This window comes from Electrophorus electricus, chromosome 15 (genome assembly GCF_013358815.1).
Source record: "Electrophorus electricus isolate fEleEle1 chromosome 15, fEleEle1.pri, whole genome shotgun sequence".
Lineage (NCBI taxonomy): Eukaryota > Metazoa > Chordata > Actinopteri > Gymnotiformes > Gymnotidae > Electrophorus > Electrophorus electricus.
The window spans coordinates 11,244,968-11,262,492 of NC_049549.1; the positions used below are offsets into that span (position 1 = coordinate 11,244,968).

At 40.6% G+C, this 17,525-nt stretch overlaps 2 protein-coding genes across 2 annotated transcripts; both read right to left on the reverse strand.

Moving 5' to 3' along the window:
- Window positions 1-536: 536 nt before the first annotated feature.
- Window positions 537-7,755, reverse strand: rab38a (RAB38a, member RAS oncogene family). The gene is made up of 3 exons (XM_027012140.2): window positions 7,308-7,755; window positions 4,382-4,662; window positions 537-3,209 (listed from the first exon to the last, which is right to left on the reverse strand). The coding sequence occupies exons 1-3, from the start codon at window positions 7,504-7,506 to the stop codon at window positions 3,057-3,059; spliced, it is 633 nt and encodes a 210-aa protein (XP_026867941.2). The 5' UTR covers window positions 7,507-7,755; the 3' UTR covers window positions 537-3,056.
- Window positions 7,756-8,087: 332 nt separating this feature from the next.
- ctsc (cathepsin C) lies at window positions 8,088-12,410 on the reverse strand. Its single transcript, XM_027012185.2, has 7 exons — window positions 12,030-12,410; window positions 11,711-11,856; window positions 11,133-11,296; window positions 10,898-11,050; window positions 10,479-10,597; window positions 9,557-9,688; window positions 8,088-9,232 (listed from the first exon to the last, which is right to left on the reverse strand). Exons 1-7 carry the CDS (start codon window positions 12,187-12,189, stop codon window positions 8,733-8,735), a joined length of 1,374 nt encoding a protein of 457 aa, XP_026867986.2. The 5' UTR covers window positions 12,190-12,410; the 3' UTR covers window positions 8,088-8,732.
- Window positions 12,411-17,525: the final 5,115 nt, after the last annotated feature.

Genomic DNA, 17,525 nt, shown 5'->3' on the forward strand with positions numbered 1-17,525 from the left:
TTACGTCTTAACCCCGCCTGTGTCTATGCCCTGCTTGTCAGTCCTAGTCGTTATTGTTCCCAGGTGTGTGCTCTTACCTGGTCTACCTTGTTGTCTGTGAGATGTAATGTTGTGCTTCTCCGAGTGTTTTTTTCTCTGTTCTCTTTTTCCTCTGTGTTATTATGACTTCCTGTTTGTTTGTTTGCTTTTTACTATGGCTCACCCTCCAAACATCACAAAACCCCAGGTTATAATAAATCTTGTGTGTGATCTGTGAGAACTCTGGTACGTGTGTGCATGCCACATTACCTTTGCCAGGAAAACAACATTGACAGCAACATTCACTCAAGAAAGTCTTTGTAACAAACCTCAAAAACCTAATCTCATTACTGCAGTGCCCCCCCCCCCCCCCCCCCACACAAACACACAAAACAAAATGACAAGACTTTAAAATTCTGTCTGATTTACTACAATCTGGAAGCCTCATTTCACTACAAGCATGCACACACAAGCTCTCTCTCTCTCTCTCTCTCACACACACACAGTCACAGATAAAAGTGTGCATTTATTGTCTCTTTCTGTATAGATAATACTCAATGCTGTGTGCACTCATAAGTACATTACTGTTTAATCACAGTGCTATGTACATGTCACAATTTCATATTCAACATACCTTTTCATAAAAATGTGACAATTCACTATAATACTCTCAAAATAAATAAAAGAAGCAAACATTTGGGGTAATAACATTAAGAATAGTAGTGTTTTGGATGATTGACATGTTTTTCATTTCAAAAATGATAAGAAGCAAACATTTAAAACAGTATTATTATCTTTCCTAGAGTGAGAAACTCTGCTGCTGACCTATAATAATGAACTAATGACTTTTTATTTGATTTGATTTGATTAATCACACCATAAGAACTGACTCGCTAATGACGTCATAATCCTTGAGATACTACACCATCATGTTGGTATGCCCAGTCATTCACTGACAGTTACACTGACAGTTTCAAAGAGCCACTGATTGTGAGCCATCCAATTCCAAATTCCTATTTTCTTCTGAGAACAGCCTAACTAATTTGGCGGCAGTATTTTTGGTTGAAATGCAAATGCACCTGTTTTTCTGGTTATCCCCTACTTATTCTGTTGTAGGATAATGTATGCTAATTATAGGCTAATTATTACCAGAATATATGTTTACATATGCTAGTAAAATATTCTGTCATTTCTTATGGGAAAGAAATATGTGCAGACACTTGAGGAAGCATATACCTGTGTCCACAAAACTATACACTGTTATTATTAATGCCGAAATGTGCCCAGACACAATGTCCAAAGTATCACATCAGAATAACTTGCTGTTGAAGAAACTGTTTAAATTATTTAAAATATGGAAATTTAGCTTGAATATGAATAGAAATATGACCTTAGAAGATATCCTTCCTAGCCTTCACTGTTATTATTGGGTTAGTTAACATTACATAAATTAGTTCAAACTTTCAAAGTTTAGTTCATTAGCTAGCTAACAAGTTATCTAGGCACAAAATAAAATTTCAGATTACTATCAACAGGTTAAGTATACAATATATATGTATATATTCATTATACCTCTCACAACAGAGAAAAGTGCATGTAAGACTAGGGTACCAGTCAAAGGATTGGACACACCTGCCTAAATCTGTCTTTCATAGTCATAAAGCAAAGTAGTTTATGCTTATATTAGTTTGTAAGACTTTTAAGATATAAATTAAAGGTTTACAGAATATATATGACTTCCAAAACACAAGCACACACACAATTAAAAAACACTAATAATTGCCCCAGAAGTGCTCAGCATATGTGAGAACTTCTTCAAGGTACCAAAGGTGGCTGAATAATGAAGTCAGTTAAGAACATCAAGGGAACATCCAAAACTATTTGACTAAAGAGTGGCTACTCTGAAGAATCATATATCTAAAATAGTTCATATTTGTTTAACACAACATGTATTATTTCACTGTTTTGGTGAACTTCACTGTTTTTCTAAAATACAAAGAATATTAAAATTAAACAGAGTAGGTTTGTCCAAACCGGTGACTGGCAGTGTAGTCTTCATTGAATTGTTTCATATTTAGCCACTTTCAACACTTCTGATGTTTGATGAAATCTCCATCCTGTACGTGAAGGCTCATTCGTACACATTGTTTTATTTGCTCTGATATAACTTTGACTAAGTCAGGTCTTCCTAGCCTTGTATTGTGGATGTTTTGTGATAAAGGGACCCAGTCTAAAAGCTTTGCATATGGGTCTGATGATGACTTGTTATGGCCCTGGTTCTTAAAATGACCATTACGATGGCAGGATTGTTATGCTAGGTAATTTTTTCATCTATAACTGAGCAAAGATTTAACCAGAATATCCATGATAGACAGCGAATATATCCATAAGTATTCTAAATAAATGATCGCTTGTGCATCATTCTCACCAAGACACCCTCCCTATAGGAAACTGTAATACCATATCCACATAGGGCACACCGATATGGCAGACCTGCCACTTCTGACAGCTTCACCTTTTGCTAGTACTTTATTTTGGCCTCTGCTGTCTGGATCTTTAAGAGGCCTGTAAATCAGTGGCGGCTGCCTTCTGTTGTGAGGGTGTAATAAAGCCTGTGGTCAGTCATATCCATTCTGCTGGCGTAAACAGTACATTTATGCTGTTTGTGAGTGTGTGTTTTCGTTTAAACTACGCACATGCTCAGTAATAAATTGACATTTTTTGGATTAAGGAGAAAAACGGGAATAGGAGAGCAAAAGAGAGAAAAAGAAAAGAGTGCAGAAGAAAGGGAAAGAGCGAGAGAAAGAGAAGTGTTCAGGTTTCCTTAAATATTCTTGTTGGTCTGTAAAGTGTTTTTCAAGTCTGTTGCCATGGATACAGCAACTAAGTTCATTGTCACCTTGAGGTTGGTCTACCCCAGAATAAACAAACCAGAAACACACTGAAACACATACATGCTCACACATAATAGTTGAATGTTGTGTTTATATTATGAGCGTTTAAACGGGCAGTTGAGGGGAGGTTCACAGAGGGGAGCACTAGGACTTGAAACAGGCAGAGCACGATGCCCCATTCCCAGATTCCAGTTTGGGGGAGACAGTGTCTGGTACCTCCGACTGGATCAGGTCATTCTCATTAGCTAGAATGTGCTTCACTAGACAGTTAGCTGCTTCGTCTATGTTAACATTGTCCTAAAGAGACAGAGACAGAGACAGAGAGAGAGAGAGAGAGTGAGTGATCACAAACAAAATTTTCACACCCATCCTTTCAAACCACAAACTGCAGGAGCTATATTAATTAATCTTTGAATATTCATGACTCGCTCTATCTGCATATTCATTAGACTATGACTCAGCAGGAAGTGTCTGCATGATTTCCTGCTGGTCGTCAGCGCTTCTACATGCAGTTCTTGACAGAAAGAGAGCAACACATGAGAAACTCTGCAAGTGGAATCGTCTGCTGCAAATGTGTTTAAGTAAAAGAGTTTTTATAGCAACACATTAAAGTAAGTGTCCACCTCCATCTGTTTGAATTAAATCATTAAGAGTTTTCGTATTTATTTTTTTGATTGTAAATCCAAGTCTTTAAGAGCCCATTCTCTCTGCTCTCACATGCCTGACCAAGGACACGAATACCTGACTGAGGTCATGAAGGTGTCATTAATGAAGACTGAGACTTTATGTTAACAATATATGAGAACATAAGAGGAAGTAAAAAAGTGAAAATCAAAACTTATGCATGTCTCACTTTCTCACTGTCACAATAATGCAAGCGTCTGTTGGTTCCCACGTGACCTTTAACATTTGACCTCTTACTTTGACATGCCCATGAGAGGAACAGCACCTTCATGTGAGGCTGTAACATCATGCACATTTCATAATAAAATCCCAGATTATGCCTATTAAACTTGTAATAATGTATTTATTGCAATCCTGCTACCAACAAAATCAGTTTGTGTTGTCTTGTTATATTGTGGATCTATTGTGATGGAAGGTGAAGAAAGAAATCAGAAAGAATCATGTTTGGAACATTACTACATCAGCTGAATCAAAATTACTACTCTACTCAAATGTATATTATTACAAGAGCGTTTCTTGAGTCCAGGTCTCGCTACTGCCTTCACCCCTTCTTCACCCCTAAGACACACTATGAAACATGTCGAGGCTGCTGCTGATAATAAAAAAGGATGATTCGGGAGCAAAGTTGTAATCAAATATCCCGCAAATGATTGAAATCACAATAATCATCATCAAACTGCCAACGCTGATGACAAACCATGCTCATCAATAACATCATCTAGCCTGACCTCAAGAGCTTCCCATGACCTCCAGGATTTGACTAATGGTACAATGCGATCATTTACCTTGGCAGAGGTCTCAAACCAGCCGAGGAAGCCATTCTCCCGGCAGAATTGTTCCATCTCGATGCCGTTGTTGGTGAGAACGTCCCTGCCCTGATCACACTTGTTGGCGAGGAGCACAGCCGCCACACGTTTCCCACTGGACGCACCCAGCTTGGTATCCAGGTCCTCCTTCCACTTCATCACCGCCTCAAAGGTGGGCGGCCGTGTTACGTCAAACACAATGAAGGCGCCTGTGGCTTCACGATAGTAGACCCGCGTCATGTTGCCAAAGCGCTCCTGGCCTGCAACCAGCAGACGGAGAGGAGGTCTTTTGGTTTTTTTTGTTTTTTTAAACCTGAATGGTCCAGACTTCTCCCTAGAGGATAATCAGAAAGGACTCTACCACAGCTACAGATGTTGATTTAGAAAAGGTGGTGCTGTCACAGCGTTTAAAGAACAGTTGTGCTGACATAAGCAAAGCCAGAACAGCTCGACAGTATTGGCCCTTGAATTCAGACCCGGTCCAGGTTTTAGTGATAAGTGCACCATTAGTGATTGACCACTGTGTCATCACTGAACAGTGTGTCAAGGCAAGATGATCTTACTCAACTCTAGACATCTGGGGGATCCAGAATACTGTACTGAGAACTTCAGCACTAATAGCAACAATCATGTCTACTGTAAGTTAAACAGAATAACAGCTGGTGACAAGAGAACTCGTCTAGCAAACTTTGCTCAGGGTTTGTTCAGATGCCCTGTGTGTGGTCTCATAGCCTAATAATGTTATAATACTATAATAATCCCTTTGAGGAATACTTCCCTCTAAGGTGCAGTCACTGTTCCTCAGTGGATAGTTATACCTTTTCATCTAATTTAAACTGGTAAGAAGTTTAAGTAGCTTTTAGCGCCGCTCCTATATGAGCATGCGAGGTTACCATGATGCATTATGCTCAGCGAACCTTTGAATAGGACACTCTTTAAGAGAGCAAACACACTCAAGTCTACTTTTTAATAGAGCCAACACACACTCTTTCTCTCATGCTCATTATTCATATAAGATTGAGAATTATATTCATACAGCACATTTTCAGATAGAAGACAAGCACCAGGCTTATACTTGTTTATAAAAAACAAACAAAAGATATTGCCAGAATGCATATTTTCTGGTTTTAGCTGTAAATCTTTATTTGAACGGAATATATTCAACCTCTGTTCTCTGAACTTTGAGCCATAATTTAGATCTCAGACTCACTCTCTGGATTGCACTCGTGAGTCAGTGATGAAAATCTTGAGGAAGCACTTGAGGGGAAAGCAGCATGTCTGGAATAATGGCACAAATCACTATCAGGAGCTATACTGATGAGTAAAAAAAATGTTAAAAACTTTAAATCACTTCACACGTTCAGAGAAGGACATTATATGCCAGGAATTACACTGTCAACCAGCAGTAACAGGGGCCAAAGATGGGCAATGTTCCTTTATTTCTTGCATTCTTGCAGATACTTGTATTGTTATGACACAAATACACAGACTATGCTTGACATAGATTATGCTTGACAATCTAGTCTTATGCAATTTGCATGACACAAGGCAAAGACAAACAAAAATCTCCAATGATTCCAGAAGCAACCTGCAGTTGAAATGTCATACTGATTGTCTTGATTCATGATAGATTAGTGTTAGCTTCTGATAAAGGCAAAAGCCCATGGCTATGCACTTGCATATCTTGTCACATGTAAAACATGTCATAAAACTTCCATTACCAGTAATACTAAACATTTGAGCCAAACAGTGAGACATACTGTCTGACACACTATGTTTATTGCTGTGAAGGTGATCATGCATAGTCAATAATGAGAAGGATGTCATTCCAGTGAAGAATACTTCATCTGTGACATCAAAGACAAAAGTGAAATTTCAAAAGAGTATTATGCTTCCACAAAAGAAAGTGGGTTTGAGAAGGTCATGCTTTTGCTGAGATGATTTTTCTTACCTGTCTGGTATTGTCAATCTCTCTCTCTGACTATGATCAAAGGTAACAGTTAAAGATAAGACTAAAGTGAGAAATGTGAACAAACGGAATGGGCAATAAATGGAGCAGTCCTAAAACAACAGATGTGCGTCCCCAATCATTTATTTAAACAAATTAACTCAAATTATGATACTTTAGTGATTAATGTGTACGAATCTATTTGCTATTGCCGACCGAAAACCTGGTGTAACTCACGACGTAATTTCACTTGGTTTTAATCAGAGGGACAAAACTGTTCCCCCCCATTTAACTTGAAATCTCCCTCACATGAGCGAGACACATGACGTCGCGCACAGCGCTACACGAGCGCGGGGCCTTGGGGTGCAACAGGTTCCCTAAGGCACAAATGCGTGAGGATTCCACAAGATCATCTTCAGTAGGGATAACACAATAACGGAATATTTGTTTGGGTACTTTTATGCTCGACAAGTAACTTAGACACTTTTTTTTTTTGCCGGTGCTAGATTTCAGGGCTAGAAAACGGCATAAATTCACGTTTTACAGATACGTTTCCATAACAATACAACAGGTGTTGAGCTTTCCGGGGGGGATTTCAAAATATCAAACCCTTCACGAGCTTTACAAATCCGTAGCTATCATTTCAGTTCGAGAGAACGAGTAAGCAGCCCTTTAAAAAAATAATTTAATGGCTTTTGTTCCAGACCAAATTGTTCACAATTCGAAGCAGCCTTTCTTTCTGGTTAAGTTCAACGGACTCCTCCGGGAACAAACTGGCAGTGGGACAAGAGTAGATCAAGTGCTGCTGAGCTACATTCACAATGAGGAATAAAACCCTCATTTTAAACAGCTGCAAAGCTCTGTAAGAGTAAACGTATGCTATAGGTCAAAGTGTCAGAAACATACGAAATGTTGATATAGCGAATTAGACACCATTTTGAGCAAGTTTATCGTTACCTGCGATGTCCCAGAGTTGCAGTCTGACCGTTTCTTGATCCAAGTTCAAAACTTTCAATGCAAAGTCCACGCCGATAGTTGCTCTGTAGTTCGACGAGAAATTTTGGTGAACGTAGCGTTTAATTATGCTGGTTTTACCAACACCTAGGTCCCCAATAACTAGTATCTTGTAAAGGTGTTCTTTTTGGTTGTTTTGCATGGCGGAAGCTAAAAACGGTGCCGTCCTAGGCCTCCTAATATTTGTAAGAGGTAGAAGCAAGGGTTGCACACGTCAAGAGAGGAATTAACGCAGGATTTCGCTAATGGAACGCCCCGCGGCGCCGTGGGGGGAAAGCAAACGGAGACACGAAGCCGCAACTTGTGACTCGCGAGGGAGGCATAAGACCTAGACGAGAAGAGGCGGAGAGGTCGCGCGCTCTTACGACATTCAAACCGCAGGCTCGGTGGGATCTTAAAGTCCTAAAAATCGCAAACTAGTGACGTGCCTGTGCAGACGCTTATAGTGAATTTCATAGCCCAATTCAAGTTCACGACTTTGCTCCGAATGCCTCCCGCTTATATTTTTAGACATGAAGGCTAACAAATGGATGGGGGGGAGAAAGCGAATCCAGTTCCGTTATACAAGACTACCCCTACCTTTTCCAGAAAGAAGAGGCAGACGTTTCAACCCGAGAGCCAAAAGTCAACTCAATACATTAAAAAGCAGCCTTTACAAAAAAAGTGCGTGTGCACACAATTCAAAGTATTTAATCCCTACAATAGTACAAGAGACGACTTGCATAAAATTTAGATTTTATTTATTTTTTCATTTACCATAAAGATGTGAAGTCAAGTGTTTTCTGGTGCAAAACACCAACCACCGTAATCCAAAATGAATATCATGCGAAATCTGCCCAACCAAAAACCCACTACACCTTAAATTTAAAAGCATAGCTTCCAAACATGAGAAAATGAGACTACACTCTCTGGCTAAGCGCTATTAGTCATGGCTTTATCCTGTAGGTATGCTTGAACACTGGAAAAATAAATCCCTTTCCAAATACTGGCCAAAAATTTTTTTAAATCAATCAAAACTGACCACTTACAGAAGGCACTGAGGAGAAAGTGTGGTTTCACAATGGCAACTGGTTGCACCCTCAGACATGACCTGCATCCCCTTAGTTAATGTGCAATTCATTACATGAAGCATTTTAGATCCAGCCATCACCGGTATATATGGGAGCAAAGCAGCCAGTTTTCCCCCCTTTAGCAGGAACACCCTTTTAGCATCTTCCCTTGAATAAGCCAAAAAGCACAGCAGCAGAGGCCTGGCGTTGAACATGCCCTTCAGCAACATTTAGAAAACAATTAAGTGATCAGTAAATAAGAGGTCCGTACGCATTTGCAGTTTCACAGACAAATCTGACCCCCCCCACTGCCCCAGTCTCACAGCTGAGCAACTGGCTTAGCAGCTACAGCAATGCTCTCAATGGCACACTCGTCACTTCCACGGCGGATACGGAAGTAGCCCTCCTCGCCCCAGCCTGCGCCCCAGCTGTTCTTCACAATCCAGTACTTCTGCCCAGTCTTCAGGCACTGCCCATATCCCACTAGCAGCACAGCATGATTGGTCAGCTCGAAGGGGTTGGCGGTGTCGAGAAGGCCTGTGTGGTGGTAGATGCCCTCCTTGTAGTGTTTGAAGTCTGGATAGACCTCAAAGGCCACACCCATTGGGCCATCCCTCACCAGCTCCAGCATCATGGCTGCTTCACTGCAGCCTCCATAGAAGCCACCCACATAGTGGTAGTCGGAAGTGTAGTAACGCATGCACTTGGACGGAATAAGGCATGGCGAGTCACTGCCCGTGTACGGGAAACACTGCTCCTCCACAACACCAAAGTCCTGGATGTATTTACCAATCAGGTAGGGGAATCCACCATCACAACCTGAACAGGCAAAGTTAAGCATATGAGATGGGTTCTACACCGCTTTGCATGTGGCAGTCAAATTCATGCCACAAGTTTCACAGATCAGCAACATTGTGCATAGTATATAAATGTCAGTTATGCAATTATTCTAGTCTGGTTTCAGCCTGCTGGGTTAAACAGCTTCTAATTTGACCTGCCATTACACACAAAGGCTTTTAGACCATTACATCAGAATCAATTTTCACTCAATTCCACATGGGTCTTAAAACCCTGAAAAAGGGCTGCATACCAAGGAATGAGAACAGGACACGGTGTGTACTTTGCAAATTACAGAGAGTGTACCTTGTGAATACTGGGAACAGGAGACAACCTGCTGAGGGCTGAGGACGGGCTGCTGGGTGGTGTTGGTTTGGATTCGGATTCGAGCCTCCAGCATCCCCATTGAAGCAAAGGAGTAGCAGCTGCCACATGATTCTAATGGGGACCAAACAAGGAGTCAAGGACATTCCTTCCTCCCCCACTGACTTGAGCTTGCCATTTACACAGTCAACTAGTCTTGCTATGTAAAAATTCAACTGACAACTAACTTCCTTCAAATCCCACACCCTCCCTTTCCATTCTGGGCCTCTTGAGCAATCAGAAGCAGTCTGGAAAAGCACCAAATGGTCACTCAAGATGTGGTGGCTTTCATAGTACTCACAAGCTCCCTCTGAGTGCAAGAGCTCACTTAACTCCTTAGACAGAAGCACACATCAGGTGTGTACATGTTAGGAACTCTTACCAGAATCATGAAAACTCTTGACCAAGAACAGTGCCACATGAGAAACAAGGGACCCAACACTTGTTTGGAATAGTTTATGTGGAAGAAGCACTTGGTCCTATATAAAGCCTCCTATGGATCTGAAAACCCTGAATAAAGCCTTAATTTAGAGACCACTTCCTGCCATTTAAAATCAAAATACCAGCATTCACAAAAACTGAAAAGGAGTTTGAATAACTGCCAATCCAGGATTTGCTAGATTGAAATTCTGATCTTGCAGGCAGACTTTCTACTGATTGAGATTCTGACCTTGTAGGAGAAATTCAAGGTCCTGGTACATGAGGTTAAATCTACCCTTGCTGGCACCAAACCCTTCAAGCCACCTCCCATCCCACAAGCCCACCCTCATTTGGACAGGTGAAAATGCCACAGTAACCTTTCCAGCAGAGACAGCTCAATCTGGGCATTGCCATTTACGAGGCATAAATCAAGGCATGCAGACACCTTGGTTTCGGACCGGACTGAGGTAGTTGATTCCATTCACATCTCTCCAGTCCCAGTGCTGCGGTAGAGCTGCTGCCATCTTGGCAAGCTCTACATCAACCTGCGCTGGCTTGACACGCCTGCGCAACAGGAAGGTGGAGTTAGTGGAAGAGGGGGAGAAGCCTTCATGAGCTTTAACTTCTGAGCAAAACGGTGCGCACAACTCTGGTCCTAGAAGGCCGAGTACAACAGTTTGGTCATTCATTTTGGCTTACCCTATATACATGCCTAATTCAAGTGTGATATTTGCTAGGTTTAGCAGGTACACAAGAGTAAACTGTAGTTGAGTATTAGTAAAATAAAACCAGATTCAGCTAGGGGCTGTACCAGGGTGTGTGACCCAGCCCACCCCCCTCCTCTGTATGGCAGTGTGTGCATACCTTGGGACACGAGACCCACGACCCCCAGCTCTCTGCATAAGCTCCTGGATAGTGAAAGTCTCATGTTCACTGTAAGCTGTGGCTCTCCATGAGTCCTGCACCAAGTTAATACGCTCCACAAAGTCCATATCATGCTTATAGAGCTGCAAGAACCTGAAAACATGCATAAGGGTCTACAACATTTCCTGTGCAAAAGACATATGCACACCAGTTAGGCTTTGAAAGAAATACTCACAGGCTTTGTGAGAGGCTGAGGAGTGGTCTTGCAATGACTCGGGGAGGTACAGGCTGCACCTTCTTCCCAGTGAAACAGGCCCAGTTGTTTCCTAGGACATCATGCACCCAACCAGGCAATGTTTGATCACAGTAGCTGGTGACCACAGAGCCCTCTTGGGAATACTAGAGGCACAAGGAGTGACCAATTTCAAAAGGTGAACACATTTCAAAGAAATATATGAGCTAGGAATTAATCTCTGAAGCTGCTGGACTTCTGTTCAAGTTACTGGGTGAATATGGCAGAACTGCAAACTCCCCCACCTCAATCACAGCATGAATAAACTTAAGTCAGCTGCGCAGAACTCTAGAAGGTGGGGGAAGAGAGGCAATGCAAAGGCTAAACAACTTGGGTATGGAGTCAGAGTTCTTGCTATAGCGTTTAAAGTAACACCGTTACAGGACAAGCCTACACTAACGCGGAACAGTCAGTTTTACTGCAAGTTAGTTTTCCGTTCCGTGTTTGTCACGAGGAGTCACCCGAAACTGAAAGTAACTATTGTGAAACAACGGTGTGCAACCGTGACATTAAACACCAACCTTGAAAAAGCCGAACCATTTGTAGTCGTTGAGGACCACCTCGAAGCCCTGGTTGTAGATGAGCGTAAAGAATCCGGTATTACCGAAATCATCCGCAGCCAGCGATAAGTGCTCCAAATGAACGGTTACAGTATTCACCGAAGGGCCTGTTGCAACAAGTTTAAACACACAACTCAAAACCCAGTCCAAAGATATCAGATTCAGTGACAAATATTGGGTAAATTTATCCAGCAAGCTACATTATCCCATCCAGCTACTTTAGAACCTTTCACGTTTAAGACAAGAAAAGGTGTCCCAAACAAGCACGTGTTCCGCTTACCGACTGTTGAGCAGTTGATGCTTTTATCCTGCCCGACATTTGAGACCTGAAAAATCCACGTCCCCAAAAGCTCCTCGTATGTACAGTTAGCCGGTGTATCACCGAGTGAGTTGTCAAACCAAAGCGTTAACAAACAGAGCAAGAACACCTTTTCCTTCATCGCGTTTCCTTTCAGTCACTTGTCGGCAGCGTCAAAACTAAAGTCTCGAAAGTCAACGAGATGCAATGATTCCAATTTACAACAAGACTCAAGAGGAGGAGGGAAGAAAGAAAAAAACAAAAAACCCCAAACCCTAGTTAATTAGCCCGCGACTTTCCTCACCTACAGTCACAAACTTGTGACTCCTATCCCGTGTCGTTAGTCGGCTGATTATGGTGAACTTATCATGTGATCGAAATCATGTGACACGCTGACTTTAAAAAAAAAAAAAGCAAATGAATGTTTGTTCAATTGAAGATGTAATCAGTTATCCAATGGCTAGTAAGGAAGTCGTATTGAATTAGTAACTGAATTACGATTCTAATTGAGCAATCATCCAAATTCTCCTAAGTGGTAAAAACTCATTTAGGCGGATATCTTTGTTGAGGTAACGTGTCTGTTGAGCCTTTTAGTAACATGGGTGTGTTCCAGTGCCTATTTATGAAAACCTTTGCTCACAGATCCCTTTTATGCAAAACAGTCTATTTCACAATTAAAAATCAAACCATTAAAAAAATAATCTACTGAAATTGTGCCTGACCTTGTAAGTCCTTAATAATTCTTTATTTTTAGCTGCATATACAGTAAATATGAAATGGCCTAAATAACAAATGTTTAATTTTAAACTTTCCAATAATCCAGTACTCTGGATCTCATCCCATATTTGTGACCATGAGGTAACCATTTAATGTCTTTGTGGACATACCAGTCTGGGTCTCTGCCTGTCTTCATAGCCAGTGTTTAGCTAGGTTGCCCTTTTGATTTTTGCAGTAGCTAGCCTATTTCAAAGCCCATTGGCACATTTGGAGAGAAGCACAGATATCTCAGCCACAAAGTTAAATGTCCAGGGTGAAACTAACTCATACAGCATTAATTTTGAATCTGTCTCAACCACTTTATAGAACCACACTTTCTGAGATTATTTTAGCACTTTGAAAGTGATAAACAGTTCACTGCTATACAGGGCTGAAACTGAACAATGTATGTGAGTATTTGACATTTACACAAAACTAATTGCAATTTATTTACATCTGATCCAGAGTAGACATTTTGGGCCAAGAGTTATTTTAAAACAAAACATTTTTGGAAAAACTTTTTCTAGGAACAACCATATATAACCTTACATATGGCTTACATAACCATGCAAGAAGCTGACGTGATGAACTCCTTGCTGCAGTGCCCATATGAACTCCAGCAAACAACTCCTCCTAGAGGTGAGGTGTGGCCCTTTGGGGTGCCAAATTTGTCTCCCATATCAGCTCGTATTTTTATTTTGCAGGTAAATTAAGCCCCTTTCTCATCCATCTTCTGTGTGTGTGTGTGTGTGTGTGTGTGTGTGTGTGTGTGTGGTCAGGAGACTGAGGAGGTGGGAGACGAATAAAACGATAAACAGCAGGCACTTCAGAGAAGCATACTGATGATTCAGTCAGACAGCACACCTGTGTGGGCACACACATGCGCACACACATAGCTATTCTAGACTGAATCCAAATGCCCTCCATGAGAAAATATTCGTTCCACACCATGTGTGTTGAAAGAAATAGGTTGATTTTTTTTTACTACAGTAGTTGACCACACAGGTAAACACATCTGGTTGCTTGTCTTCATCAAGATCAGTAGGGAAGGCATACTTTACTTGTGAAATCAAACAATTTACATGTCTTGGTTGTGTGGTGCTCATAAAATGTATTCGTGCACACTGGGGCCAGTTCATTGTGTCAGTCTATATGATTTTGGCATCTAATTTCTAGAAAATACTGCAAAGTTTCACTAAATTCAGTGGCTGTTTTGGGAATGTGTTTTCATATAGAAAATAAATTCATATCAAATACATTTTGAGCATGACACTGCAAGAGATGTCTACTTTCTTCCCATTAGGCAAAGCCTTCCCAATTCATTAACCAGTCACCATGGAGTAAGGAAAGACACTTAGATTCATGTGAAGAAGATGTGCAATTTTCATGGCGACCATGACTCACTCTCTCTGCAGTCCAAAGCCCACAATAATCACACCACAGGGCAGAATGCACAGGAATTAGTCATGAGGTGTATTTTTATTGCATATTATTATACACTGTGTGTATGTTTGTGTGTGTGTGTGTAGTGTGTTAATACATGCATATGTGTGTCTGAGATAAAAAGAGAGTGTGAGCAAGAGAGACCCATTTTAAATGATTTCATGTTCTATTTTAGATTCTTTTATGTTTCCTATATTTATGGATATGAAATACCTTTTGATTGAATTAAATGGTGATAAAGATGATTTGATATGAATGGTGAAAGCACAAGGTTAGATTGGTAAGGCAGGATGTAAAAGTTTTGAGTGATTAAACTTAAGGTGTTTATCTATTTAGCTCATATGAGAAGGGCTACTTAATCTGCCACAGTTTATATCTACCAGGCAAATATACATGTGACGTGGACGGCATAGAAGGCGCAAGAGGCGAGGTTTCAGTAGGGTAGCCTTTACTGTCCATGACAAAAAGGAACCTAAAGAAATCCAAACGAAAGGAGAAGTCAGCATGCCAATGGCGTTTGGCAGTCACTCTACCCCACTAACGCGCAGCGCTGAATTCAGATACCTGTGGGCTTAAATAAAAGGGAAAAAAAAGCAACAGGTGTGTTGTGTTAATAATCAGGTGATAGTGAGCGGCGCAGGTGTGTAGTGCGAGCCTGAGCAGGAGTGGGCGTGTCCCTCCTGCTGGATGACTGGCCTACCTTGACAATACACATATATGAACCAACCAATGGACTGTGTGTATAACCTGTCTGTAATGAACTGGCTGCTGCCTATGGTCTCTGCTAGTGAAGATATTTCAGGCTGGAACTCTGAACACGCCATACAGCAACACACAATAGTCTGAGTGTAGAGGTGTGGGGGCGACCGGAGTCGACAGGCTCTCTGCATGCTCATGTGAGTGAGCAACTGAGTGTGTGTATGTGTGTATATATGATGCATGCATTTCTGTTGTGTATGTGTATGTGTATGTGGGTCTTGGTGGGGGCTGGTGATTTGTGTAAGCTCAGTCTCTCTTGCATATGTGTGTGTTTTGCTAGTGAGTGAGCAACTGAGTGTGTGTATGAGTGTAAAGGAGTGCAAGAGGGTCTAATGTGACTAGTATGACCTACACACATTTCCGTTTTGTGTGTGTGTGTGTGTGTGTGTGTGTGTGTGTGTTTAGAGGGGTGGGGGCAGGTGACTCATGAAGCTTGGTCTCCAATTTGCATGTGTGAGTTTGTGTGTCATGTGTGAGTGTGCCTGTGCTACATGTGATTGTGTGTGTGTGTGTGTGTGTGTGTGTGTGTGTGTGTGTGTGTGTGTGTGTGTGTGTGTGTGTGTGTGTGTGCGCGCGTGTGTGTATTTGATGATGATGATGGAGTTTTTTTTATACTGTGTGTTGTTAAATTGTCAGATGGCACACTTATGTAATTAGTGTGGGCGAAAGTGATGTATGGTAGGGTCTCCAACACACACACACACACACACACACACACACACACACACACACACACACACACACACACACACACACACATACAAATATACACAGACACACTCTGCCCACTCCAGTATGAATGCCGAACAATTACAGGCTTTGGTAAAGTACCATGGGGTACTTTCTCAGCCAAATAACTTCACACAAAATTGTGCTGTCCAAGAGCAAACAAGATAAGGGATACTCATACTGTACACCCTTACTTCTATCTTATTACAGCCAATTAACCAGGAAATACTGCTTTGTAAAATGTCCCCTGCTGTCTCAGAAACACAGGGGACATTACTTCTGGTTAATGGGACTGATCGTGAGGTTCTGATAACTACAGATTGCTACAAGCTATTTAATTGACATCTGTCAGGTTTTATTTTTGACATCTGTCAGGTTTTCATGGCTGTTGTGGTTTGTCACACTAGGCAGTAGGTGAGCCCAGTGTATTTCATAACATTTGTTTTTCTCTTTGGCCAGTTATACATGGTGGTTAAAGAACTACTGGGAAAAAAACAAATAGAACCACAAATGTTAGTTTGAGAGATTTCATTTTCTACAGCTTTTTAAAATTTATTTACTTTACTGGTTGGCTGCCACCTGTGATGTTACTTGTGTTTACTCACTAAAATAATATCAGAAAAAAGAATAGAAGGTACTTTATGAGAATTTATGCGCTAATCCAGTGGTATTCAAATCTAGACCTCAAATCTAAATCCTGTCCTGGATTTGGTAATTCCGTGTAGTTGATTAAATGATTGATGCAACTGGTTGGCCATTTTTTCATCATAGCTGACTCCGAGGTAAAGGGAGGGGAACCTGTGGGACCTGGACTTTGAGGAATGTGATTTGAATACCTCTGGTCTAGACATAGTATTGTAGTTTTATTATGTGCGCTGGTGTTGCCTACAATGAGATGATATAGCCACATCTGGATGTGTTTTTATTACTGTTAAATCTTCCACACTGTTCAGTTAAAATACAATTCTCCAATTTCCTCCTTGAACAATAGAACACCTAAATTTTTAATGCTTATGACTTTAATGTAAGTGATGTTCAGAATACACATACTGCCAGGTTGCTTTGCGCTGTATTTGAGTCTTTACATTTGTTAAATACTTAAATGTATACGATTACCAAATCCAAAGTTTTTATGACCTCACAAAGGGCATATATCTGAATTTACTCTATTCTGTTCTGTTATAAAATGAATAGTTCCATCCTAAAATCTGATTGGCTGAACAGTGTTGAAAACAATTGTAAAGTCCTGGACATATGCATATCTATGACTGCCTCACAATGACACAATGCATTATGTATTAATAAGTCATATTTTTAAGATAATAAAACCATTATAGTTTTAGACTACAATTGCATGAATATTAATAACACATTAAATGATCTATTATTTATTGGTTTAGTTAATATAAAATAATAGTATAAAAATAATAGATTATAAATAAATAATATTGTACAATATTATTTGCTGTTGTGTTGCTTAGCAACAAAAGTTTGTTTGCAGACTACATTTGACAATTGTTTATTGTGAATATTGTAGCTACCAAATTAAATTACTGAGCACTGGTGCATTTTATCATTTTTTGTCTGTGTTTTTATAAAAGCAATAAGCCATGAGAGGCCATGAATTACAGCTATTTTATCCTGAGTAAGAGCGCTTTAGACACAATGTGAGTGCGTAAAACACTTTTATCCATGATAAAATAAATGTAACATGGCATCTCATGGCTTCTTGCTTAAGTAGACACTTTGTAACAGTATTCCATTAAAACAAATGATTCTTCCTCTGATGTT

Excerpts from the sequence above, each read along its gene's own strand:
- ctsc (XM_027012185.2), bottom strand. The coding sequence starts at position 12,189 with ATGAAGGAAAAGGTGTTCTTGCTCTGTTTGTTAACGCTTTGGTTTGAC. Across the intron at positions 11,297-11,710 it reads AATGGTTCGGCTTTTTCAAG|TATTCCCAAGAGGGCTCTGT; the intron begins GTTGGTGTTTAA and ends TTGTGCCTCTAG. Across the intron at positions 11,051-11,132 it reads CTCAGCCTCTCACAAAGCCT|GTTCTTGCAGCTCTATAAGC; the intron begins GTGAGTATTTCT and ends GCATGTTTTCAG.
- rab38a (XM_027012140.2), bottom strand. The coding sequence starts at position 7,506 with ATGCAAAACAACCAAAAAGAACACCTTTACAAGATACTAGTTATTGGG. Across the intron at positions 4,663-7,307 it reads GCAACTCTGGGACATCGCAG|GCCAGGAGCGCTTTGGCAAC; the intron begins GTAACGATAAAC and ends TGCTGGTTGCAG. Across the intron at positions 3,210-4,381 it reads GGTTTGAGACCTCTGCCAAG|GACAATGTTAACATAGACGA; the intron begins GTAAATGATCGC and ends CTGTCTCTTTAG.